This window comes from Chlorocebus sabaeus, chromosome X (assembly GCF_047675955.1).
Source record: "Chlorocebus sabaeus isolate Y175 chromosome X, mChlSab1.0.hap1, whole genome shotgun sequence".
Classification (NCBI taxonomy): Eukaryota; Metazoa; Chordata; class Mammalia; order Primates; family Cercopithecidae; genus Chlorocebus; species Chlorocebus sabaeus.
In genome coordinates this window covers 29,949,116-29,973,424 of record NC_132933.1, presented here as the reverse complement: position 1 = coordinate 29,973,424, position 24,309 = coordinate 29,949,116, and the positions used below count along the sequence as shown (strand labels likewise).

Below are 24,309 nucleotides of genomic sequence, written 5' to 3'. Positions count from 1 at the left end.
ACTATCTATTCTGAGCTTTGTGAATATCTCCAATAGAGTACCTATTAAATAATGCAAAATTTTTTTTTCCTTTGCTAGACTATGACTGCTTCCAAGGTAGAGACCAAGTTTTACTCAACTCTGTAGCCACAGTATACAATAATAGGCAATGATGTAAATAAAGTGATTTCAAAAGCAGTGAAGATGATATCACCTTTGGACATATTTAAAATAATAGATATCCTAATGCAAAACCTAATAGAAGAGGAATTTATACACTATTAGCCTAGATTTTCAAACTGATGGCTAAATTTTTGTTAAACTAGAGATCAACTGCCACAATCATGAACTCTTCTACATCCTGGGTCCAGCAATAAAAGCATAATAGTAGTCATTTAGTGCACACGAATAACACAAGAAAAATATTTTTTAAATATACTAAACATAAAAATACACTAATGAAGTTCCCCATTCATCCTGAATGCCTAAAATTAACAGTTTAGAGAGAAAGAAGCAGTATATAGGTAACTCTGTATTTCTCATCATTTGTAGATAATAAAAAGGATTAAAAAACCACATTGGTTAGAACTTGGCCTCTCTCCCCATGAGCTATGCCTTGATGACAGTTAAGAACTTGAACTTCATATCCAAACTCAAACTCCGTAAAGGTGACCAAAAAGGTATGTAATTTTCATAGACTGCCAAAGAACTAAATTCATTCACTTTATAAAATAAACAAAAAGCAACAATGTATTGAGGCTTCAAAGAGTAAGACTTGAGAACCTAGAACCAACCCAATCCTGGGGGTGCTATGTGGCTACCTACTCCTCTTCCCTACCCTTGGGACAGACAACCAAATATTCTTAGCAGCCCACTTAACTTACATGTACATAAAGATCATCTAAATCAATAAGATTAAATTGCAGAAGTACTGCTGCAACTCTGTATAAAGATGATGGTGTCTCGCCATTTGGTTCCTAGAAATATAAAAAAAAGTTTCCACTTAGTGCAGAAAGGACAATTAAAGCAACATCCTTCACCTACCAATAATTAAGAACAATTAGATCAAATACTCTAGGCCAAGAAAGTGCTTCACTGCTCTTCCTTATCTTACCAAACATTTGAATTCAATACAAGGATTATTATGCCAACATCCCTTTTCACATTGGAACATCTTCTGAAGAACACAAGGAAAGTAATTTCAAAAATGGACACAATTTACAGTGCAGGTTAACATTTAAATAAAATCTCACAACTGAATAGAGTGATATTTTATAATGCACAAGATTTAGTCTGCAGTTCTGTTTATATGTGTGTTTTCTTTTCTGTTCTGTGTGTGTTTTTTGGTTTTAGGGGTTTTTTTTGATACAGGGTCTCACTCTGTCACCCAGTCTGGAGTGCAGTGGCATGATCACGGCTCACTGCAGCCCTGACCTCCCAGGCTCAAGCGATCCTCCCATCTCAGCCTCCTGAGTAGCTGGAACTACAGGTACATGCCCCTACACTCGACTTTTTTTTTTTTTTTAATAGAGATGGGGTCTCACTACGTCGCTCAGGCTGATCTCTAACTCCTGGGCTCTAGTGATCCTCCCACCTCAGCCTCCCAAAGTGATGAGATTACAGGCATGAGCCACCATGCCTGGCTGATACATGTGTGTTTTCTTAACTTGCTTTTTCAAATTAGTTCTTAGTGGAGACGCAGATACACAAACTGACAAGTGCAGAAGAACCATCAGCGTTTGCTTTATATTTTTCTTCCTTTAATTTTATTTCTTGGGTTTTATACTAAGTATATCTGGCTGTCAGTTGATGTTCCCCACAAAACAGGTGTACATAAATATTACAGATGAATAAATCGATGTTTTAAAGTACAGAATGTCAAAGTCAATTCCAGGCTAGCCATGAGGATCCTACATAGAAACATAAGAATCTTTGAATGCTATGAATTTTCAAATCTAATTTGCATACTGCTGAGGTCAGATGAATGGAACAGTGACGTGAGAATAACTGGCAATAACTAACTGGCCAAATATAAATAAAAAGCAAATAATAACAATACACTATGTTCTTTTTATACTCAATACTGAAAATGAGACCTTTGTATGTAAGGTTCTTCCCACAATTGTGATATTATGCAAATAAAATACAAAGCTAACCAAACTAATGTTTATCATTTATAGAAGGCATTGTTTCACTCTATTTTTAAAAAACAGATGAGATGTCTTCAATGTAACAATAGTTTCCTAATTCTAATTTGTTTGCAGGCCAGGCACAGCAGCTCACGCCTGTAATCCCAACACTTTGCGAGGCCAAGGTGGGCAGATCACCTGAAGTCAGGAGTTTCAGACCAACCCGGACAACACAATGAAACCTCGTCTCTACTAAACATACAAAAATTAGCCGGGCGTGGTGGCGGCCACCTATAATACCAGTTACTTGGGAGGCTGAGGCAGGAGAATCACTTCAGCCCAGGAGGCGGAGGTTGCACTGAGCCAAGATCATGCCACTGCACTCCAGCCTGGGTGACAAAGAGAGACTCCATCTCAAACAACTTTTTAAAACATATGAAAATAAATGTTTATAAATGGTTATTTAGTATCAAAACATTTTCCCAAAAAAACCAATTGTTAGGCCGGGCGCGGTGGCTCAAGCCTGTAATCCCAGCACTTTGGGAGGCCGAGACGGGTGGATCACGAGGTCAGGAGATCGAGACCATCCTGGCTAACACGGTGAAACCCCGTCTCTACTAAAAAATACAAAAAACTAGCCGGGCGTGGTGGCAGGCGCCTGTAGTCCCAGCTACTTGGGAGGCTGAGGCAGGAGAATGGCGTGAACCCAGGAGGCGGAGCTTGCAATGAGCTGAGATCCGGCCACTGCACTCCAGCCTGGGCGACAGAGCGAGACTCCATCTCAAAAAAAAAACAAAAAAAAAACAATTGTTGCCAGGGTTTCAAAGCAAACTCACAAAAGCTTATTTACCTTATCGACAACCTCTCCTCCACTACCTGACTTGAATGTACCAGAGCCATGTTCATTACTCCCTTCATTCTTGTTTAAATAAATCACCACAATATGCCCCACACTCTCATCCACATACTGTTATGCACAATCCCTGTTCTGTCCCATCATACCTTTCCACATCCTTGAAATCCTTCCACAGAATCATATGGAATTTATGATCCATCCTCAGCAAAATTCCCTATATCCAAACCTCTCATCTAAGGGTTCTTTTCACCATGGTGCTCACACAGAACCTGGTTCACCCTGAGAACAGCACTGCCATTGTAACCCAGTTAAATGGTAGCTGTTTTCCTCAGACACCTCACACTACCAGGCCTAGAGGTGATGTGGCAGTTTTCTTTTTGCTTTTTATTGTTGCTTCCAGGCTATTCTCCCTCTATCCTCCCAGCTTTGAATTTCATATCACTCACTACTCCCTCACTATTGTTGCAATCTAGTTTCAATCTGTTGTGGTCAGAGATGATATTTTGTATGATTTCAACCGAGACTTGTTTTGTGGCCTAATATATGGTCTATTCTAAAGAATGTTCCATGTGCCTTGAGAAGAATGTAGATTCTGTTGTTGGGTGTAATGTTCTATATATATAAAAAGTCTAATTGGTTTATAACGTTGTTCAAGTCTTCTATTTTCTTACTCATCTTTTGTCAAGTAATGGTTAGTTGTTCTAACCATTAATGAAAGTAAGGTATGGAAATGTCCAATAATTACAGAACTATGTTTCCTTCAAGTCTGCCAATGTTTGCTTCAAATACTCTGGGGCTCTGTTGTTTGGTACATGTATGTTTATAACTGTTATATCTTCTCAATGGGTTATCCATTTTATCATTATGTCCTTCATTGTCTCTTGTAAAAACTTATTGTCTTAAAGTCTACTTTGATATTAGTATAGCCACCCCAGATCTCTCCAGCATAATGCTTGCACAAAGTATGTTTCCACACTTTCAGTTTCAAGCTATTTGTATCTCTAAATCTAAAGCAAGTTCCTCATACACAGTACATAGCTGGATCATGATTTTTTATACATTCTGCCAAACTCTTGCCTGTTAATTAGTGAGTTTAATCCATTTACATTCAAAATAACTATAGATAAGGATGAACTTTATCATTTTGCTAGCTGTTTTCTGTCATATTTTTGTTCCTCATTTCCTCTATCACTGCCTTTTTTGTTTGATTTGTGTGTGTGCACCATTCTGATCCCCTTCTTCTCTTTTCTGTTTAAATTATTTTCTTAGTGGTTCCTTTAGGTATAATAATTAACATTTTAAACTTAAAACAACCTAGTTTGAATTAATACCAACTTCACTTCAATAGTGTACAAAACCTCTGCACCTATACATCTCTGCCCCTCCCCATCTATTGTTAGTCACAAATTACATTTTTATAGTATGCCATTTGACAGATTTATAACCTGGGTGATGGGATGAATTGTACCCCAAACCTCAGCATCACACAATATACCCAGGTAACAAATCTGCACATGTACCCTGAGTCTAAAATAAAAGTTTAAATTATTTTTTTAAAGATTCATAATTATTATTTTATGTATTTGTCTTTTAAGTCATATAGGAAAAAAAGGAGTTACAAATCACAAATGTAATAATACTGGCTTTTATATTTTACCTAGAGTTACTTACAGTGTTCTTTCTTTGGCTTGGCTTCTTCTGCCTGCTCAAATCTACTGTTGAACCTCTACAGTGAATTTTTTATTTCAGTTATTGTACTTTTCAACTCCGGAATTTATTTGGTTCCTTTTCATAATTTTGTATCTCTTTATGGATGTTCTCTATTTATTTGGTGAGACAGCACACTCCTGGTTTCCTTTAGCTCATAAAGTATTTTAAGACTATTGATTTAAATTCCTTATCTAGGCCGGGCACAGTGACTCACACCTGTAATAATTCCAGCACTTTGGGAGACCGGGGCAGGCGGATCAATTGAGGTCAGGAGTTCAAAACCAGCCTGGCCAACATGGTGAAACCGTCTTTACCATAAAGACAAAAATCAGTCAGGCATGGTGGTGTGCACCTGTAGTCCCAGTTGTACTCAGGAGGTTGAGGCAGGAGAATCACTTGAACCCAGGAGACAGAGGTTGCAGTGAGCCAAGATTGTGCCACTGCACTTCACCCTGGGTGACAGAGGGAGACTCCGTCTCTAAACAAAAACTGGACATACTTAATATTATGTAGCAAGTATGGAGATCAGATTATTATCCACCCCCAAATGCCCAGAGGTTGGTTGATGCTGCTTATTGTGGATTTATTGTTGTGTGTGTGTGCTTAGTGACTTTTATAAACCCTTTTTGTAAAGTCTGTATTCTTCATCACGTGTGGCCACTTGAATCTATGTTCTGTCAGCTTAGTGACCAACTAGTATATTGACAGTTTTTTTAAAGACCTGGAGCAAAAATAAATGGGAAAAGAGAGTGCATTAGAAGACTCCTCAAAGTTTGGCCAGACCATTCACAGCTCTGCCTTGGTCTTCACTTCCTGCCTACTCAGACCCAGAAGAGAAAGCTTAGGGTCTCCTGGGTGACAGAGGGAGACTCCACCTCAAAAAAAAACTGGACATATTTAATATTATGTAGCAAGTATAAAAGATTTAAAATGGTACACCTGTGTAGGACACCCACCAAGAATAGAGCGTGAAGGACCAGAAGTTGCTCTGGGTAAGTTAGAGAGTGAATATGAAGGTCTAAGACATTGCTGGACACTACTAACACTATATTTTATAAACACTATATATTTAGGTTAAAATTTTTTTAATATTTCTTTCTTCAATAAATTAAAATAAATTAAGCTTAGCTTACTGTAACTTTTTTACCTTATAAGCTTTTTAATATTAACTTTTTGACTTTTTTGTAATAACGCTTAGCTTAAAACACTTTGTACAGCTGTACAAAAATTTTTTTTCTTTATGTCCTTATTCTATAAGCTTTTTTGTATTTTTAAGACTTGTTGGCCAGGTGCGGTGGCTCGCACCTGTAATCCCAGCACTTTGGGAGGCCGAGGAAGGTGGATCACCTGAGGTCAGGAGTTCAAGACCAGCCTGACCAACATAGTGAAACCCCATCTCCACTAAAAATACAAAAAATTAGCCACACTTAGTGGCAGGCGCCTGTAATCCCAGCTACTTGGGAGGCTGAGGCAGGAGAATGGCTTGAATTCGGGAGGCGGAGGCTGTAGTGAGGCCGAGATTGCGCCATTGCACTCCAGCATGGGCAAGGAGAACAAAACTCCATCTCAAAAAAAAAAAAAGATTTAAGCTCTTTAAACATTTTTGTTAAAAACTAAGACACAAACACACACATGAGCCTAGGCCCTACACAGGATCAGAATCATCAATATCACTGTCTTCCATCTCCACATCTTTTCCCACTAGAAGATGTTTAGGGGCAATACCACTCATGAAGCGGTCATCTATGATAACAATGTCTTCTTCTGGAATACCTGGAATACCTCCTGAAGGACCTGAGGCTCTTCTTGAGGAGGTGTCACTCTTTTCAGAAATATGTCCATGCCATGATGGTTTGCCTGTCACAGATTTGCTTGTAAGTAGATAATGCACCATGTACATTCCTCTCTATTAATAAAAACCTTGGTCAGTGTTGGGGTCCATGTTTTCAATTTTTTTTTTTTTTTTTTTTGAGATTGAGTCTTGCTCTGTCACCCAGGCTGCAGTGCAGTGGCATGATCTTGGCTCACTGCAATCTCCACCTCTCGGGTTCAAGTGATTCTCCTGCCTCAGCCACCCTAGTAGCCAGGATTACAGGTGTGCACCACCATGCCTGGCTAATTTTTCTGTTTTTGGTAGAGACGGGGTTTCACCACGTTGGCCAGGCTGGTCTCGAACTGCTGACCTCAAGTGATCCACCCGCCTCAGCTTCCCAAATTGCTGGTATTACAGGCGTGAGCTACCGTGGCCGGCCCATGTTTTCAAATTTTTTAAGGAGCTTGCTGAAAAGCTTCTGCTAAACCCTTTACTGTGAATTTTCTTGGGGGATGTTCTCCTGTAGTTTCCTTTTCGTGGGCCTCTTCTTCAGCTATGTGTTCCTGTTTCATTATAATCTTAACGCAACCACTGTCATATATGTGGTCCATTGTTGACCGAAACATCATTGTGCAGCACATAACTGTACTTCCCTACCTCCTCTCCTAACCTCCAATACCTCCTCTCTCATCCTCACAGCTGATGTCCTTGCTCTCAGTAAGAAAATTAGATCAATTGGACTTCTACAAACTCCCAATCACACCTACCCAACTATACCTACATATATTGCCTTTATACCTCTTATGATAAACTCTCTATCCTCCTATAAAATGTTAATCCACCCACTTAAGCACCAAACTCCATTTTCTCTATCCTCAAGAACACCGCTCCAAATAATTCTCAACTCTCTCCCCTGTATCACCAGCTCTCCCCTTTCCACTCAGTCGTACCCATCAGCATACAAACGCGTTCTCTCTCCCATCTTAAAAAATCTCTCAAGTCCACTCCCTTTCCATCTACCATCCCATTTGGTCTGTACCCCTTTGTAGCAACTGCTTGATAAAGTTGTCAATTGTCAATGTCTCCAATTCTACTCTTCCCATTATCTCTTAATATCACCCAATTCCACCAAAACTGCTAGTTTTGACCTCCCTCCAACGGTCAATTTTCAGTCCTTCAATGACCTGTCAGAGGCATTTGACAGTTAATCATTCCTTCCTCTATTTAGCTTCCAAAATGTCACATTCTCTGTTTTCCTCCTAATTTACAAGTTGTTCATCATCTACATTATTTGCTGGTTCCTCGTCTTCTCCTAGACCCTTAACACTGGAGTGCCCCAAGACTTAGTCCTTGGCTCTCTTCTCTTGCCTCTCAGTATACAACCCTTAGTGATTTCATCCAATGTCATATCTTTAAATAGCATCTACATGCTTTTGATACCCACGTTTCTATTTCTGGCCCAGTCTATTCTCTTGAACACCAGGTCCATATATCCAATTATTTACTCAGATCCATATATTGATTATCTACACTTGGATGTCGAAGAGACATCTCAAACTTAACATGCACAAAGTGAATTCCTAATTCTCACTCCCAACACTCCAAACCCAATCCACCTGAAATTTTCCCTAAGTTGGTGACAACACTATCTTTTTAACTGCTCAGTCCAAAAAACTTCAGCATAGTCCTTAACTCTACTTTCTCACATCCTGTATCCAATCCATCAGCAAACACTATTGCTTTACCTTCAAATACATTCAGAATCTCATTGATATCCACTGCTGCCACACAGACTGATCCGCTGAAAATCTAAGTAATCACACACACACACACACACACACACACACACACACTTTCTCTCTCTGTCTCTCTCTCTCTCTCTCTCATCACAGACACACACACACACCCGACTCACGTCACCATTGGAGGTTGCTATTAAAGAAACTCCTTACTCTGATAGCTCGCAATTAGTGGGAACATATTCATCATTTGTCCTGCCTTTCCAGTAGGAACTGTATTTCAAGGAAAGCAAACAGCCTGAGTTAGGAAGGGAAACTCTTCTTTATTAGAAGAATGACAGCTAATAAATATATAGGGCATGATAAAATTAGTAAATCATCAATTTGGAAACCCTAAAGGGAAAGCTGGCTCAAGCAAAGGTCATCCATGGATTCTAAACCATTTAACGTAAAGTTGATGAGAAACTGGATACTCCCAGGTTGCCAAAGTATCAACCTGCAGATAATTTGTTATTGAAGGGAAAGATGGTGGGGGTGGGGGGTGGGGGGTAGGGGGGTGCCATTGTATAACTGAGGGATCAGACTGTCACAAACTTACTGAACCATTTAAAGACAGTCAAACATTAGATGTTACATAATATCACAATCTATAAAGTATTTTTGCCATTAAATATTTTACCTGAACATAATCAAGTCTTTAGACCTCACTCCAAGTATATAACAAATAGAGGAAATAAAGAAAAAATAAGATGAAAAAGCAATTAGATAAATCCAAAAGATGAGGTCTTCTAGGAATGGTCTCATCAATAAGTCGACGCCATGAAAAAATGGAGAAGGTGGGGAACTATTCTAAATTAAAAGAGAAGGAGAATCTTGACAATCAAATACAACATGTGGTCTTTGATTAGATCATCATTTGAACAGACCAGTTGTAAAATGCATTTTGGGGACAATTTGGAAAATATGAATACAGTCTAGGTTTATTATATGACAGTAATCTAGTTATGTTATAAAATTGATCCTGGAGGATCACCTGAGGTCAGGAGTTCGAGACCAGCCTGACCAATGTGGAGAAACCCCATCTCTACTAAAAACACAAAATTAGCCAGGCATGGTGGCAGGCGCCTGTAATCCCAGCTACTCAGGAGGCTGGGTCAGGAGAATCGCTTAAGCCCAGGAGACGGAGGTTGCAGTGAGCTGAGATCACACCATTGCGCTCCAGCCTGGGCAACAGGAGCAAAACTCCATCTCAAAAAAGAAAATAAAGGAAAATGCCCTTCCTTTTAAAAACTGTAAACTATAGTATTTAGGAAGAAGCTTTCATGATATTTGTAACATAAATTAAAATTTTTAATATGGCAACATGTTAATAAACTCAATTGTAAATAATGGGGTTATAAGTATTCATTATACTATTCACTCTTTTCTACATTTGAAAATGTTCACAATAAAATAAGAGAGAAACAAAATGTAAAGCTAAGTTAGATCACATCACTACCCTACTCAAAACCCTCCACTGGCTTCACACAGTATCAAAATCAAAAACCTTGCACTGACTCTGTGATCTCATCCCCCGCATCTCTGACCTCATCTCCTACTGTTCTACTCAATCACTCTGATACAACCACACTGACCTCCTTACTTTTCTTCAACACGTCAGGCATGCTGACACTTTAGGGCCACTGCAGTGACTGTTCCCTTAGCCTAGAGGCTCTTCCTCAGACATCTACACAGTTTACATCCTCATATCCTTCATGTCTTTGCTTAAATCTCACCTTTTCAATGAGTATTCTCACTATTCTAGTTAAAATTGCAACCTAACACTCCTGATCTTATCTTGCTCTCTATTTTTCCCCATCTCATTAATTATTTTCTAACATATAATTTACTCAGAATGTAAACATCAAAAAAGAATTTCTGTTTACAGATGAAGCCTTAGTACCTAGTATACTACCTTGCACAAATATAGATGCTCAATCTCTATTTCTTAAATGAATGAATTTGGGTATGTATAATAGGGCTGAACCATGGTACTACCATTACTGTTACTGTGTTTTGAATCCAGAAATCAAAGGGCAATACAGATGAGACCTATCACCTCCTCCTCCTTTCCTGTAACGACAATCCAGACAAGTTTGTCTTCTGGTACCTTCACACTTTCTTGTACTCCCTTCCTGTGCTGTCTCTCATGCTGTCCCCAAGTCCTCTACTATACAAGTGGAGTATCCCTCATCTAAAATGCCTGGGACCAGAAGTGTTTTAGATTTGGGAATTTTTTTTTTTTTTTTCAGATTTTGGAATATTTGCATACTGGTTAAGCATCCCAAATCTGAAAACCCAAAATCCAAAATGCTCCAATCATCTCCTTTGAACATCATTCAGTGCTCAAAAAGTTTTGGATTTTGGAGCTTTGTGGATTTGGGATGCTCAACCTCTCACTGTCGTTGATACCATAGTATAATACTAGCATTAAGGGGAAAAAAAGAAGCCTATTAATCCAAATAAGACCCAGCTGGTCAAAATATGAGTTGGAGAAAGGGATTGTGAACATTTTCAGGTAGTGATGGGAAAGGGGGATGGTGGAATTACACCAGGGACCAATACACAGATTGGCCATACATGCTTGGGAGCCAACTCTCAAGGTTACATCACCTAAGCAGTTCCTGATTTTCACAGCTTTCCTTACTTTACCTTCAAGGCCACAACTTTTCAAAAATATCTGACATTTCTTCCCCTACCCTCTGTGGCCCTTAAGAATGCAGATTCTCACAATGACAAGACTTTTTTTTTTTTTTAAAGACAGAGTTTCGCTCTTGTTGCCCAGGCTGGAGTGCAATGGCGCGATCTCGGCTCACCACTACCTCCACCTCCTAGGTTCAAGCAATTCTCCTGCCTCAGCTTCGCAAGTAGCTGGGATTACAGGCATGCACCACCACGCCCGGCTAATTTTGCATTTTTAGTAGAGACGGGGTTTCTCCATGTTGTTCAGGCTGGTCTCAAACTCCTGACCTCAGGTGATCCACCTGCCTTGCCCTCCCAAAATGCTGGGATTACAGGCATGAGCCACCACGCCCGGCCCATAAGACAGTTCTAACAATAGAAACAAAGGGATGGTATTACATAGAGCAATATGAGGGTTAGTCATTCCAAGAACAAGTTATTTCTAAATTAAGTATTTCTTGACTGAGCATTTCTTATATAAGAAAAATGGTCACTGTCTACAAAAAAAAAAAAAAAGGATTATTCAAATACTGTCAACCCCCCCGGGTATATTTTAATTCAGCTCAAAAAAGTTATATTATTTATAAGGAATGTTTTTATACAAAAAGATTTTAATTCTAAAACTTACATTCAACTAACTTGATATTATGTAGTAGGTCATCATTATTCACTGTCATATGCTCTCAAACCTACAGTCTCCAAAGCCCTAATTTATATTTTAATTAATCATGCACAAGTTAAATTTCAGCCAACCTGTCACTAAAGCAGTTGGCTTCATGTACTCAAGCCCAAAGCAATCATGGTGGCTCTTAAAATCTGATAGAATGCTTGAATCTCTTTCACAATACCAACAGTGGACATTCTGAGACGGAGTTTTGCTTTTATTGCCCAGGCTGGAGTGCAGTGGCATGATCTCGGCTCATGGCAAGCTCCGCCTCCCAGGTTCAAGAGATTCTCCTGCCTCAGCCTCCAGAGTAGCTGGGATTACAGGCACCCGCCACCACGCCCAGCTAATTTTTTTTTTATATTTTTAGCAGAGGCAGGTTTTTGTCATGTTGGCCAGGCTGGTCTCAAACTCCTGTCCTCAGGTGATCTGCCTGCCTCAGCCTCCCAAAGTGCTGGGATTACAGGCACAAGCCACTGCACCCAGCCTCCACTGCTCATTTTTGAACAAAGGTATTGTGCTCCTGCCCAAAAACCCTACCATGTCTCTTGTTTGGTATTGAAAAGCTATACGCTTTTAAACTCTTGTCTGCTTTCTCTTCTGTCTGCTGCAGCATCCCAGATCATAGAAGATAAAAGATGAGCAAAGGCAGTAGGTACTATATCATTTAAGAATACTAAAAGGAATTATCTTATTAACCTGACCTCACACTCCAAGAGTACAGAAACAGACACTCCTCTACACCAGAGTAACCTCAGTGCCTAGCAAAGAGCATAATCATAAACATTCAATGAATGCTTTCTGACTAGCTGACTATCCCAGGCAAGTAAACAAATTAGCAGAGTTATACCAAAAGGTAAATGGAGGCCTTATTACATTAAAATCCTCCATGCTATCAAGAGAATTGTCTTCCTAAAACATAGATCACTCATTTATAATTAGTGAGCATTTACTGTAGGCTAGGCAACAAACTAATCCATAGGAATTAGTAAAACATAGAACGTGCCCTATATGGTTTACAGTCTGGCAAAGGAGATAGATACAATTTATTCTAAGATAATCTGATGGATGTTAGAAGTTATGTGTCAAGTTTTACAAGAATACAGATTAAGAAGTGACTAATTCTGCATGGGTAAAGAGTCAGCTAAGCCTTTACAGAGCAAGCAGCATTTGCTCTTAAAGAATAAACAGGAGTTCACAAGATGAAGAAAGGAGAAGTGAGAGGATTGGGTAAGAATAGTTTTTTAGTTATAAAGAACTACAGGAATAAAGGTTCACAGCAATATCTATATCTAAGTTCAAGAAATGGCTAGTCACTTAATATGACTAGAATATTAGATTTAAGAAAAAAAAAAAAACTATAAAGATAAGGCCAGAAAGAACAATGCCAAATTGTGAAGAGCTATTTCTGCCACACTTAGAAGTTTGAATTTCATCCTACAAGTAAAGGTTTTTGACCAGTGAAGTGCCTCAGTTAGGTCTCTTTTAGAAAGCAACAGTAACAATAATATGAAAGATGGATTGAAGTAGAAATAATCAGAGACACAGATTAGCTTGACAGCTATTTTAGTGGCTTAAGCAAATGATACAAGATGTGCCTTGAATATTTATTCATGTCCCTAAAACATTCCAATAGCCATTGTTTATAAAATAAAATTATTGATCTAAGCACAGTGGCACATGCCTGTAAGTACCAGCTACCTGGGAGGCTGAGGTGGGAGGATAACTTCGGCCCAGGAGTTTGAGACTAGTCTGGGTGAGATCCCATCTCAAAATAAAAAATAATTAAATAAAAATAAGATTCTAACTCTTAACACAGTATTCAAAGTCTGTGACCATCCAAAGTACACATACCTTCCCAATTTCATTTCCTGTCCCTTCTTTTCCCATCTTACAACCCAGCCACATTAGACTATGAACCATTCCTTCTATCTCTTAAATATATTCACACTGCCACATCTTTATTCTCCCATTGTTTGTTACTTACGCAGAGAAAATCTTAATGAACTCCTATTCATCCTTCAAGGACCAGGTTTAAAAAAAGATACATCTACAAAGTCTTCCCTGACTCCACCTCTCCCAAGGCAAAACTTAATAACGCTTTCCTCTAGGCTTTCACATAACATCATTCATACTACCAATATAGTACTTATCCCATTGCATTGTTAGCTATCCATTTATCTATCTCTTCTGCTAGAATGTCTGAGATGAGACCAATCATTTACAAATAAAACAAATTAAATTATACAAACAAGATTAAGAAATTAATCTCTAAATATACATACATACATGTTTTTCTTTACCTGGTAAAACTTGAATTTGAACCCAAGAATATGACACAGTGTTTGCGGTTCACACATACTCATGTAAGATTCTAACAAAGATATAAAGAAGTCGTCGTGTTCTGGCCTGCATTCAAACACTTCTAAAATGACATCCAAAACTCTATTGGGATCCAGATTAAAGCATCCTGCAACAGATGAGACATATAAAAATTTAAAAATGATTATACATCATTTCTAGTGAAGCCATTAACTTTCAGGGATAACTCATATAGCAAGATAAAAATGATTTTAAAAACAACTTCCTTTACAAATTTGCTTCCCCTCTTCCAGAGGGAAATAAATCTGCTACACATTTTTGCAGATGAGAATGTGACTTTCCCAGAATCAAAGAACGGGTTAACGACAGACCTGGGTTGGTATAGTCCAGGACCTGTGATACCAGTCAAATAAACATTCCTCTATGCCACACTTTGCCTCATCAGTTCTTGATTACTCGGCCTACTGAAACAGGTCCACATTATTAATTCTTGGAAAAACACGAAAATCAAACAATGCATTTTACAAATTAAGCAACTAAAGGGTTTTTTTTTTAATGTTCTAGGCAGAAGTATTTGGAATATTGATAAACAGTTAAAAGTCCAGGTTCACAAAAGTGGACAATCATTTTTAAAATCATTTTTTAATTTTATCTCACATATACTACAGAACTATAAAATATAACACTGATTTATATCCATGGCTTTTAGTAGCATTCTAAAGGGAAAAGTGATATTCTATCGATACTTATAGATCAAAGAATACCAAGGGAGTTGGAGGCTCCTGGTTTACGTCAGTTCCCACATGCCTTTCATCAAGCTGAATGGGATTCTAGTATTTTAAAATATGTATATTTCATTAAACACAGTCCCTAAATGCAAGCTAACCACTTCACTGGGCCAAAAAATAAACACTGATTTCTTCTAATACTGGAGGAAAAAAGAACTGTGATAAATTTAGGGACGTATGTTAGATCTAAACACTTATACCTTATGGATGAGTTAGGGGATTTTTCCAAGAAAATTCTTATATAACCTATTCCTGTCCAAATCCTTTTGTAAGATGGTATCTCCAGTTACTTCTATTAACTCCACTTATTCATATTAAATGCTATAAAACTAATGTCATTTCATATTTCATACTACCTTAGCAATCACTTAGAAAACCAAATCCTCCAAATGCAAGTTTTCCCTCTTTTTATGAGATCCAAACTTAAGAACACATTTTCTTCTGCTTCTCATCATACTAAGGAAAAGGACTAAGGCAGTGAGCATGTCTTACTCAAAAAAAGCTCCATATTTTCATAAACTCTCCAAAAAGACGTTTCCCTGAAGTTCTAGGAAGAAAACTTCTAAATATTTTTATCTACCCCTGTACTTCCAAAAAGTACGGCCTATGAATATAAAAGTGATTCCAAAATAGCAATTAAGATCCTTAAATGCTGCTGATAGCAATGTAAAAAACCACTTTGTAAAATTGGCAAGTTTCTTTAAAATTTGAACTTACACCTACTATATGACCCAGCCTAGGCATTTACTCAAGAGAAATAAATGTCTATGTCAATACAAAGATTTGTACGCAAATGTTCACAGCAGGTTTATTTGTAATATACAACACTCCTCAAATGTCCATCAACATATAAATGGATAAACAACTTACCGTATAGGATAAGTGGAGTAAGGATAAGTACAGTGGACATACTCAGCAATAAAAAGGGAAGAACTATTGATACAGGCAACAGTATGAAAGAATCACAAAATAATTATGCTGAATGAAATTAGCCAGACAAAAACAGTACACACTGTATGAGTCCATTTATAGAAAAATTCTAGAAAAAGCAAATTAATCTACAGTAACAAAAAGCAGATCAGGCTGGGCACGGCAGCTCACGCCTGTAATCCCAGCATTTTGGAAGTTCGAGGTGGGTAGATCACTTGAGTCCAGGTGTTTGAGACCAGCCTGAGCAACATGGCAAAACTCTGTCACTACAAAAAATTAGCCAGGCATGGTGGCACATGCCTGCAGTCCCAGCTACTCAGGAGGCTGAGGCGGAAGGATTACTTGAGCCCAGAAGGCAGAGGTTGCAGTGAGCCAAGAAGAAGAAAATTGAAGGGGAATGGGAGAAATCTGCACTATCTTGTTTGTGGTGTTGTCACAGATGTATATATATGTTAAAACTCAAAGTGCACACCTTAAATATGTGCATTTTATTGTATGTCAATGAAGCCTGAACAAAGGTGAAAAATGCCTTCACACTGCTGTAACACTGATGATATATTATGGAAGTAAGATCTAGCAAATTCTCAAATCATGTAACTTCTCCTACATTAACTAAATATAAAAAAAAATCACTAAATAAAAATGAATTAACACTCTATCATAGAAGACAAAAGAGACACTGAATATAATTTTTGACAAACTGGCTGGCTTGTAATTACCCATTAAGCTACATACACAAAACTCATAAAGAACAGAATAGCAACAAGTTAGATTAAAATCTTTTAAGTGCTTCATTCACATTGCTTTTAAGTTTACATTTTCAGTATGCTGAAATGTGAACCACTAGCATTATATTTTATTTAACAGCATTACTCCATCAAGGCTATTCTATCAGTGACCTTTACTGTCAACTACCCACTTTCTTTCTAGGTGCAATTTAATGCAGTAATCTGAAACAAGAGTTATGCACTTTTATTTATAACAGGTATCACCTTTGCATCTTTCATTACAGAAAATCTGGCTCATGAGTTTTCTATTACTATCTCAGGTGCCGTAAGTCCAATTAATTTTATCCATCAGATAGAAAAGGTAGCCAATTGAAGGTTTAGAAAACTATTTTCATTTATTTTTATGTATTATTATTTTTAGAGACAGGGTCTCGCTCTGTTGCCCATGCTGGAGTGTAGTGGTGCATTCATAGCTCACTGCAACCTCACACTCCTGGGCTCAAGTGATCTTCCCATCGCAGCCTCCCAATTTGCGAGGACTACAGATGCACACCAACACGCTTGGGTAACTTTTTTGTAGAGATGGGGTCTCACTATGTTGCCCAGGCTGGTCTCAAACTCCTAGTCTCAAGTGATCCTCCTGCCTTACCCTCCCCAAAGTGCTGGGATTGCAGGCATGAGCCACCATGCCCAGCTGAAAATTATTTTTAAAGTCTTAGTGTTTTAAGTAACAGTTAAACTAGTTCATATACAGTGAGACTCTAATAATAATCAGTAAGTTTGAAAATCCAAAATGTTTCCCTAATGGCAGCTGTAATAGAATACAAGCAGTCTTGTATGCAAACATCTTAGAAAGGCTTTTGTCCAGCCCAAGCACTGATAGTCATGTGATCTTTAGAGAGATCATAAACCTAGCTCCCTACCTTTACCACCAGCTACATTAATACACACACAAACTTATATATATACATATATATATTTGCATATACATACATACACACACACACACACACACACACACACACATATGCCTTTATGCCTTTTGAGGAACAAACAAGAAACCATACTTAAAGAGAATAAGTCGAAAAATAAAGAAACTGCAAATCTACAACGGCCATAGATTCCCTCCTTCATTTAAATAAGTATTAAATAACTACCCACCATGTGCCAGGTGCTTGTGATTCTCTGGGAAAATAAAGAGAGGAGAGAGGGGGGATAAACATACAGGCAAGAGAAAATTTCAGGGGTAGTGGAAGGAATGTGCATTATCTCGTTTGTGGTGTTTTCACAGATGTAAAAGTCAAATTGTACACTTTAAATACAAGCATTCTACTATATGTCAATGAAGCCTCAATAAAGCTCAAATTTTAGAGCGATTAGTAAAATGGTTACGCTACCCTTGAGGAGAGTTCACACCTTTTGAATGATATATCTTTGAAGAAATGCACTAAAAAGCAACTGGAGTTTCCCCAAAGATAGAAAAAATGGCCAGTATGTTACAGCAACACAGACTAGGGGCAAGAAATATGGTCAAACTGACAATGACCGTTGTAGAAATTAGGCCAAATTGAGATCTTAACAGGAAAATAAAAGACCAAGAGAGTATTGCAGACATAACTAGGAGAGATGTCCAGCCTATAAATTTCAGGCAAGAAAACGGAATTATAGCCTCAATCATCATGTTCATAAGAGAATGGACCTTAGGAGACAAAGAAAATCATGTTTTTAACAAAATGAAATGATCTATCATGTAGAAAGAATTTCTTTAGAAGCAAGCTAATAAAAATCTATGCTAGACTATTTCTAAGAAACACTATTTGCAAAAAAAAAAAACAAAAACAAAAAAAAAAACCTGCACATCTCAAAGCAAGAACCAATGAATAACAAAATAAAAGTATGATCTAAAAAACAGTAACAAGGCCAGGCACGGTGGCTCATGCCTGTAATCCCAGCAATTTGGGAGGCCAAGGCAGGTGGATAGCTTGAGCTCAGGAGTTTGAGACCAGCCAGGCCAACATGGCAAAACCCCGTCTCTACAAAAAATACAAAACTTAGTGGGCATGGTTGTGTGTGCCTGTAGTACCAGCTATTTGGGAGGCTGAGGTGGGAGGACGGCTTGAGTTCAGAAGGCAGATGTTGCAGTGAGCCAAGACTGTACCACTGCAATCCAGCTTGGGCAACAGAGCCAGACCCTGTCTCAAAATAAAAATAAAATAAATAACAACAACAAAAAACCCCTATAGTTGGAAACACCAATTGCTGTCTTCTTTTTCATACTACAAAGGGAAAACTTCTAACATATAGCCAAGAAACTTCAGTAATGTAAAAACTTAAGTAAAGAAGGCAGCCAACTTCCCTTTCAAAGAAATAGGAGAAAGGTGGCATAATAAGATGTGTCTAAGCTGAATGGACCCTATATTCAGATTGAACCAAAGATAAAATACTAAGTACACTCAAAATCATGTAGTCAAAGGGGTAAAATGTCCCATAATCTATCCAAAACTAAAAACCGTTTGGCTTAAGGATTTATCTTGTTTTTAATGTTACTCTGGTCACTTGAGAGACTGAAAAGGCAAAGACTCTCACTCTACCCTTCCCTAGCCAAATCTATACCCTTTGACACCAGGCAACAAATGAAGGTCTTGAGGTTTGATGAAGAAAGCTCTGGTTCTGCGAGCGAAGGTAAAGCGGTTAGAGCCTAGGCCAAAAAGGTCTTGGACCACTAAAACCTAAAACCAGGAAGAACCATTTTCACTCTCTAAAGCTACGCTCAAATAAGCTAGCTCCGTAATTAGTTGTTAGCCAGAACTTTTGATTTAGAGCAAGAATCAGCACTATGGCTTGTGGGCTAAATCCATTCAGCTGTCTGTTTTTGTAAATAACATTTTATTGGCACACAGTCACATTTATTTATGTACTATCTATAGCTGTTTTTACACAACAATGGCAGAATTCAGTAGTTACAACAGAAACCATACGGTCCACAAAGCCGAAAAATATTTACTATCTCACCCTTTATAGAAAACACTTGCTGACCACTGATTCAGAAGAAAGGAAAGGAAAGAACACTTAGCAACCACTTGTTTTTATTATATATATTTAAAGTGTACAGCATGATGCTCTGATTTTTTTGAAGGGCATCCAAGAGTTCTTACAGTTTAGTTCAGCAAACAAAGGAGTCCACCTGTGATATCCTTTCCTCTATTTCTAAAAGATTTTTTTTTTGCCATCTTCAAGCAATGGTCACTTGTATGGTGTCTATGACTTGGCAGCTCAACAGTCTACTGTTCACTATTCATTACTATTTAATAAGTTGTTCAAATTTAGTGTCAGATCACAATCACCATGCAGATGCACAATGGTTCTGTTTCCTTGCTTGCACATGCACTAAATAGCCCCAAGTTATCTGGCAGAATATAAAAATTTTGATGTGCCAGAATCTTTTAGGAGCAAATAACTGCCTTTTTTTTTTTTTTTTTTTTTTTGAGACACTGTCTCACTCTGTCACCCAGGTTGGAGTGCAGTGGCGTGATCTCAGCTCACTGCAACCTCCACCTCCTAGGTTCAAGTGATTCTCCTGCCCAAGCCTTCAGAGTAGCTGGGATTACAGGCATGTGACACCACGCCCAACTAATTTTTGTGTTTTTAGTAGAGACAGGGTTTCACCATGTTGGCCAGACTGGTCTCAAATTCTAGACCTCAGGTGATCTGCCCACCTCGGCCACCCAAAGTTCTGGGATCACAGGCTTGAGCCACTGCATCCAGCCAAATAACTGTCTTTTAACTAAAGGATGATAAGTAAGGATTTATCCTGGTCAGACCAAGTACCCTGAAAGTATGTGCACCTAAAATGTATACTGCCCAAACTAGGTATCAGTTTCTGACACTGGCTGGTGAAGGAGGTATTACCTGTCTAGACTGTTCCTAAACAGAAAACAATGGGAATAAACACAGAGAAACCCATCCAAAGAGGCCATGAAAAATAGGATGCTGGTCAGTGAGCTGTTCTGGACAGATAAGACAAGGCCTGGATGAAGTATGCACTAAGAGGGACTCCAATAAATGCTAACAACACTGAAAGAATACTCATTGGAATTGAAGTTTCAACCTCTATTTTCACATCAATGAAAAGTTTCATTCAGGCCGGGTGTGGGGGCTCACGCCTGTAATCCCAACAGTTTAGGAGGCTGAGTCAGGTGGATCACTTGAGGCCAGGAGTTCAAGACCAGCCCAGCCAACTTAGTGAAACGCCGTCTCTACTACACACACACACACACAAAAAAATAGCTGGGCATGGGTGGCCCACGCCTGTAATTCCAGCTACTCGGGAGACTGAGGCACGAGAATCATTTGAACCTGGGAGGCAGAGGTTGCAGAGAGCCAAGATCGTACCACTGCACTGCAGCCTGGGCAATGAAGCGAGACTCTGCCTCAAAAAAATAAAAGTTTATTTCTCAGACAATTAAAGGGAGGAGGAAATCACCTAGTCAGAGATAAATAAACACTGAGACAGGGAGATGAACTTTGTAAAATTCTCCATGTCAGGAAAAAGAGGCTAAGAGTCAATATAGATTATACAAGAATAGAGGAAATATTCATTCCTTTTATACCCAGTATTTATTTATCACCTACATACCAAGTATTAAGGATAAGGTACTGGCCGGGTGCGGTGGCTCACGCCTGTAATCCCAGCACTTTGGGAGGCCGAGGCGGGCGGGTCACGACGTCAGGAGATTGAGGTCATCCTGACTAACACGATGAAACCCCATCTCTACTAAAAAACTACAAAAAATTAGCCAGGCGTGGTGGTGGGTGCCTGTAGTCCCAGCTACTCAGGAGGCTGAGGCAGGAGAATGGCGTGAACCCGGGAGGCGGAGCTTGCAGTGAGCTGAGATCACGCCACTGCACTCCAGCCTGGGCAACAGAGCAAGACTCCATCTCAATTAAAAAAAAAAAGAAAGGATAAGGTACTAAACAAAACCCCAGTCCTCACAGAGCTTACATCACAGGGGGAGGGGGAGGGGGAGGAGGTACAGAGCATATTATATGGTGATATGTGCAAAAAAGAAAAATAATCAGGGAATAATAGGGAGTTTTGACAGGGGTGGGCAGGGAAGGCTTCACTAAGAAGGTGACATTTGAGTACTACTTGGTGGGTCAGAATATAGGTTTAGCCCAATAAATCAAATTGTTTATACTCATAGACTGTCCATATACCTCATGAGCTTACAATTGTGTTTGTTACACTGTTTTTCAGAAATAGGATCATAGCCTGTTCTCCCTGAGAGCAAAGTTCAAGAAAAGTAAGTAGTGTACATTTTCTAGTAAGATAAAAGCACACCTTCAAGAAAATCCCTCTTTGAAATGTTCCCAAAATAACGAAGGAATGAAAAGGTATAAACTCACAAGAAATAGAAGAAACAGATGTCAACAAAAAAAGATATAAAGTAAAAAAAAAAACATAGCACAGAATTTTTATGTGGGGAATACTATCTTAAGTAAGTACATGACAGGATACAAGGAAAGACAAACTTATAGCAAAGCAGCACTGACAAGTTTCTCAAGCTAGATCAAAAAACACTCAGGAAAGTGTGGTACCTACCCTAGAAAGAACAGAAAGGGGCTGGGCACAGTGGCTCAAGTCTGCAATCCCAGCACTTTGGGAGGCCAAGGCGGGCGGATCACCTGGGGTCATGAGTTTGAGACCAACCTGGCCAACATGGTGAAACTCCATCTCTACTTAAAATACAAAAATTAGGCCGGGCGCGGTTGCTCAAGCCTGTAATCCCAGCACTTTGGGAGGCTGAGACAGGCGGATCACGAGGTCAGGAGATCGAGACCATCCTGGCTAACACGGTGAAACCCCGTCTCTACTAAAAAATACAAAAAACTAGCCGGGCGAGGTGGCGGGCGCCTGTAGTCCCAGCTACTCGGGAGGCTGAGGCAGGAGAATGGCGTGAACCCGGGAGGCGGAGCTTGCAGTGAGCCGAGATCGCGCCACTCACTCCAGCCTGGGCGACAGAGCGAGACTCCATCTCAAAAAAAAAAAAAACAAAAATTAGCTAGGTGTGTTGGCAGGCTCCTGTAGTCCCAGCTACTCGGGAGGCTGAGGCAGGAGAACTGCTTGAACCCGGGAGGCAGAGGTTGCAGTGAACTGGGATTGTGCCACTGCACTCCAGCCTGGCCGACAGAGTGAGACTCCATAGAAAGAAAAGACAAGACAAGACAAAAGAACGAACAGAAAGGAACTAAGGAACCACCACAGGAAGGTTTCTAAAAATGAGTCATGGCCACATGGGTAAGCAAGAGTCCCACAGCCCTAGGGGGCCACCCATCTTGATGTTAAATTGACAACTGGAAGAAACAGCAAAGGAACTAGATCAGCTGCCAGAACTAGATTAACTTCAAAGAAAAGGGTATTTAAACAAAAGGCTATTTAGTCGGGCACAGTGGCTCATGCCTGTAATCCCAGTACTTCGGGAGGCCAAGGCAGAAGGATCGCTTGAGCCCATGAGTTCAAGACCAGCCTGGGCATAGCGAGACCCCATCTCTTAAAAAAATAAATAAAAATTTTAAAAATAAACTAAAAGCTACTTACTTGCTGGTAAGAACAAGGGTGATTATAGTAAATCTAGTTTTAACTGGATTCCTACACAAAGCACCAGAGGAAGGAGATAAGGATTGGGACACCTTCTCCCTCTTTCTTAGTCATATATAAACTCCAAAAAACAGAGAAAGAATCAAGAAGCTGATGATAAGCACCCCTAAGATATAACTAGTGAGGCACAAAATATGACTCCTCTGGCAGGTCTCAAGACCCAGGTACCGCAAAATCTTCCCTACGATAGCACAACACCTAGCAAATAACAGAAAAAACTATTTCCACCTTAGGAAAATCTAGATTACCCTATTTTTCTAGTGCTCATTCATCTTTTCCACAGAAGTCAACTACTTCTTCCAAATGCTCAATGCAAATAAAAAGAAAAAAGTAATGCTACAGGAATTCTACTTAAAGGGTAGGGAGAATAAAAACTTTCCTGTTACACTTTTACAACAGCTGTTGCACTTACTTTAAAAGGCTATTATAAAGATAAAATATGCATCAAAGTCCCTTGTAAAGTTATTTTGAAAAAAGTTCAAAATTACACATCTGTAGGTTTCAAAAGTTCACTGAAGATTTACTATATTAAAGTTTTCATGTTTGCTTTTCAGTCCTCCATAAAATGGTTGAGAAATACTTAAAAATAGAAATACCAGAGAAACGTAGGGCACTGTATCAGAACAGTCCATTCTGTTCTTTGTCATCCATTGTCTTTTGAAAGCGTTGGCTTACCACTCAGGATCCCCTCCACAAAAAAGAAAGACTATACAGAGCAGGACCTAATGTTAACATACAAGTAATAGTGACAAAAAGATTTCTCACAAATATCATGCTAAATTTTATAATTACTGATAAAACATTAAAAGTAAAAGCTAAACACCTCTCCCATTCCTTAACCGGAAAAAAAAAGTATATGGAATGCACTCATTTTGTCTTTATGGATATTCTCCAACAATTAAAATAACTTGTTATCTTAACAACACATACTATACAGATATATGTCTTACCTATTAAAGATTTGATATTTTCTAAGATTAAGTCACTAGTAATACTTCCAGATAAATCTTGCCCCAATTCGGCAATCAGCTTGGCATAACCTTCATTCTCTTCTCTTAACAAATTGAATTTTTGCTGCTTATAACTGAAATCAGATAAATACCATTAAGGGGATAAAATTAATCTCAATTAACAAGTTTGCACAGAGTACTGTATTCTCACTGAATTTTCTTATCTCCAACCTACAACAATCGTAAGAATAGTTGTTTAAAGTTTACTTCTTTGTGTGCCTTTTAGAGTAGAAAACAACAGTGGTTCATATGAGAACTCCCA

General features: G+C 38.8%; 1 protein-coding gene across 9 annotated transcripts in view; it reads right to left on the bottom strand.

Moving 5' to 3' along the window:
- The window catches only part of THOC2 (THO complex subunit 2), a 130,099-nt gene that overhangs the window by 69,733 nt on the left and 36,057 nt on the right, over positions 1–24,309 (bottom strand). For all 9 annotated transcript variants that reach the window (XM_008019484.3, XM_073013418.1, XM_073013420.1 and 6 more), the window contains exons 7-9: positions 23,988–24,121; positions 13,915–14,081; positions 864–956 (exon numbers count right to left, since the gene is read on the bottom strand). In XM_008019484.3, the coding sequence (XP_008017675.1) occupies positions 864–956; positions 13,915–14,081; positions 23,988–24,121 (394 nt within the window). The remainder of the gene's footprint in view (positions 1–863; positions 957–13,914; positions 14,082–23,987; positions 24,122–24,309) is intronic.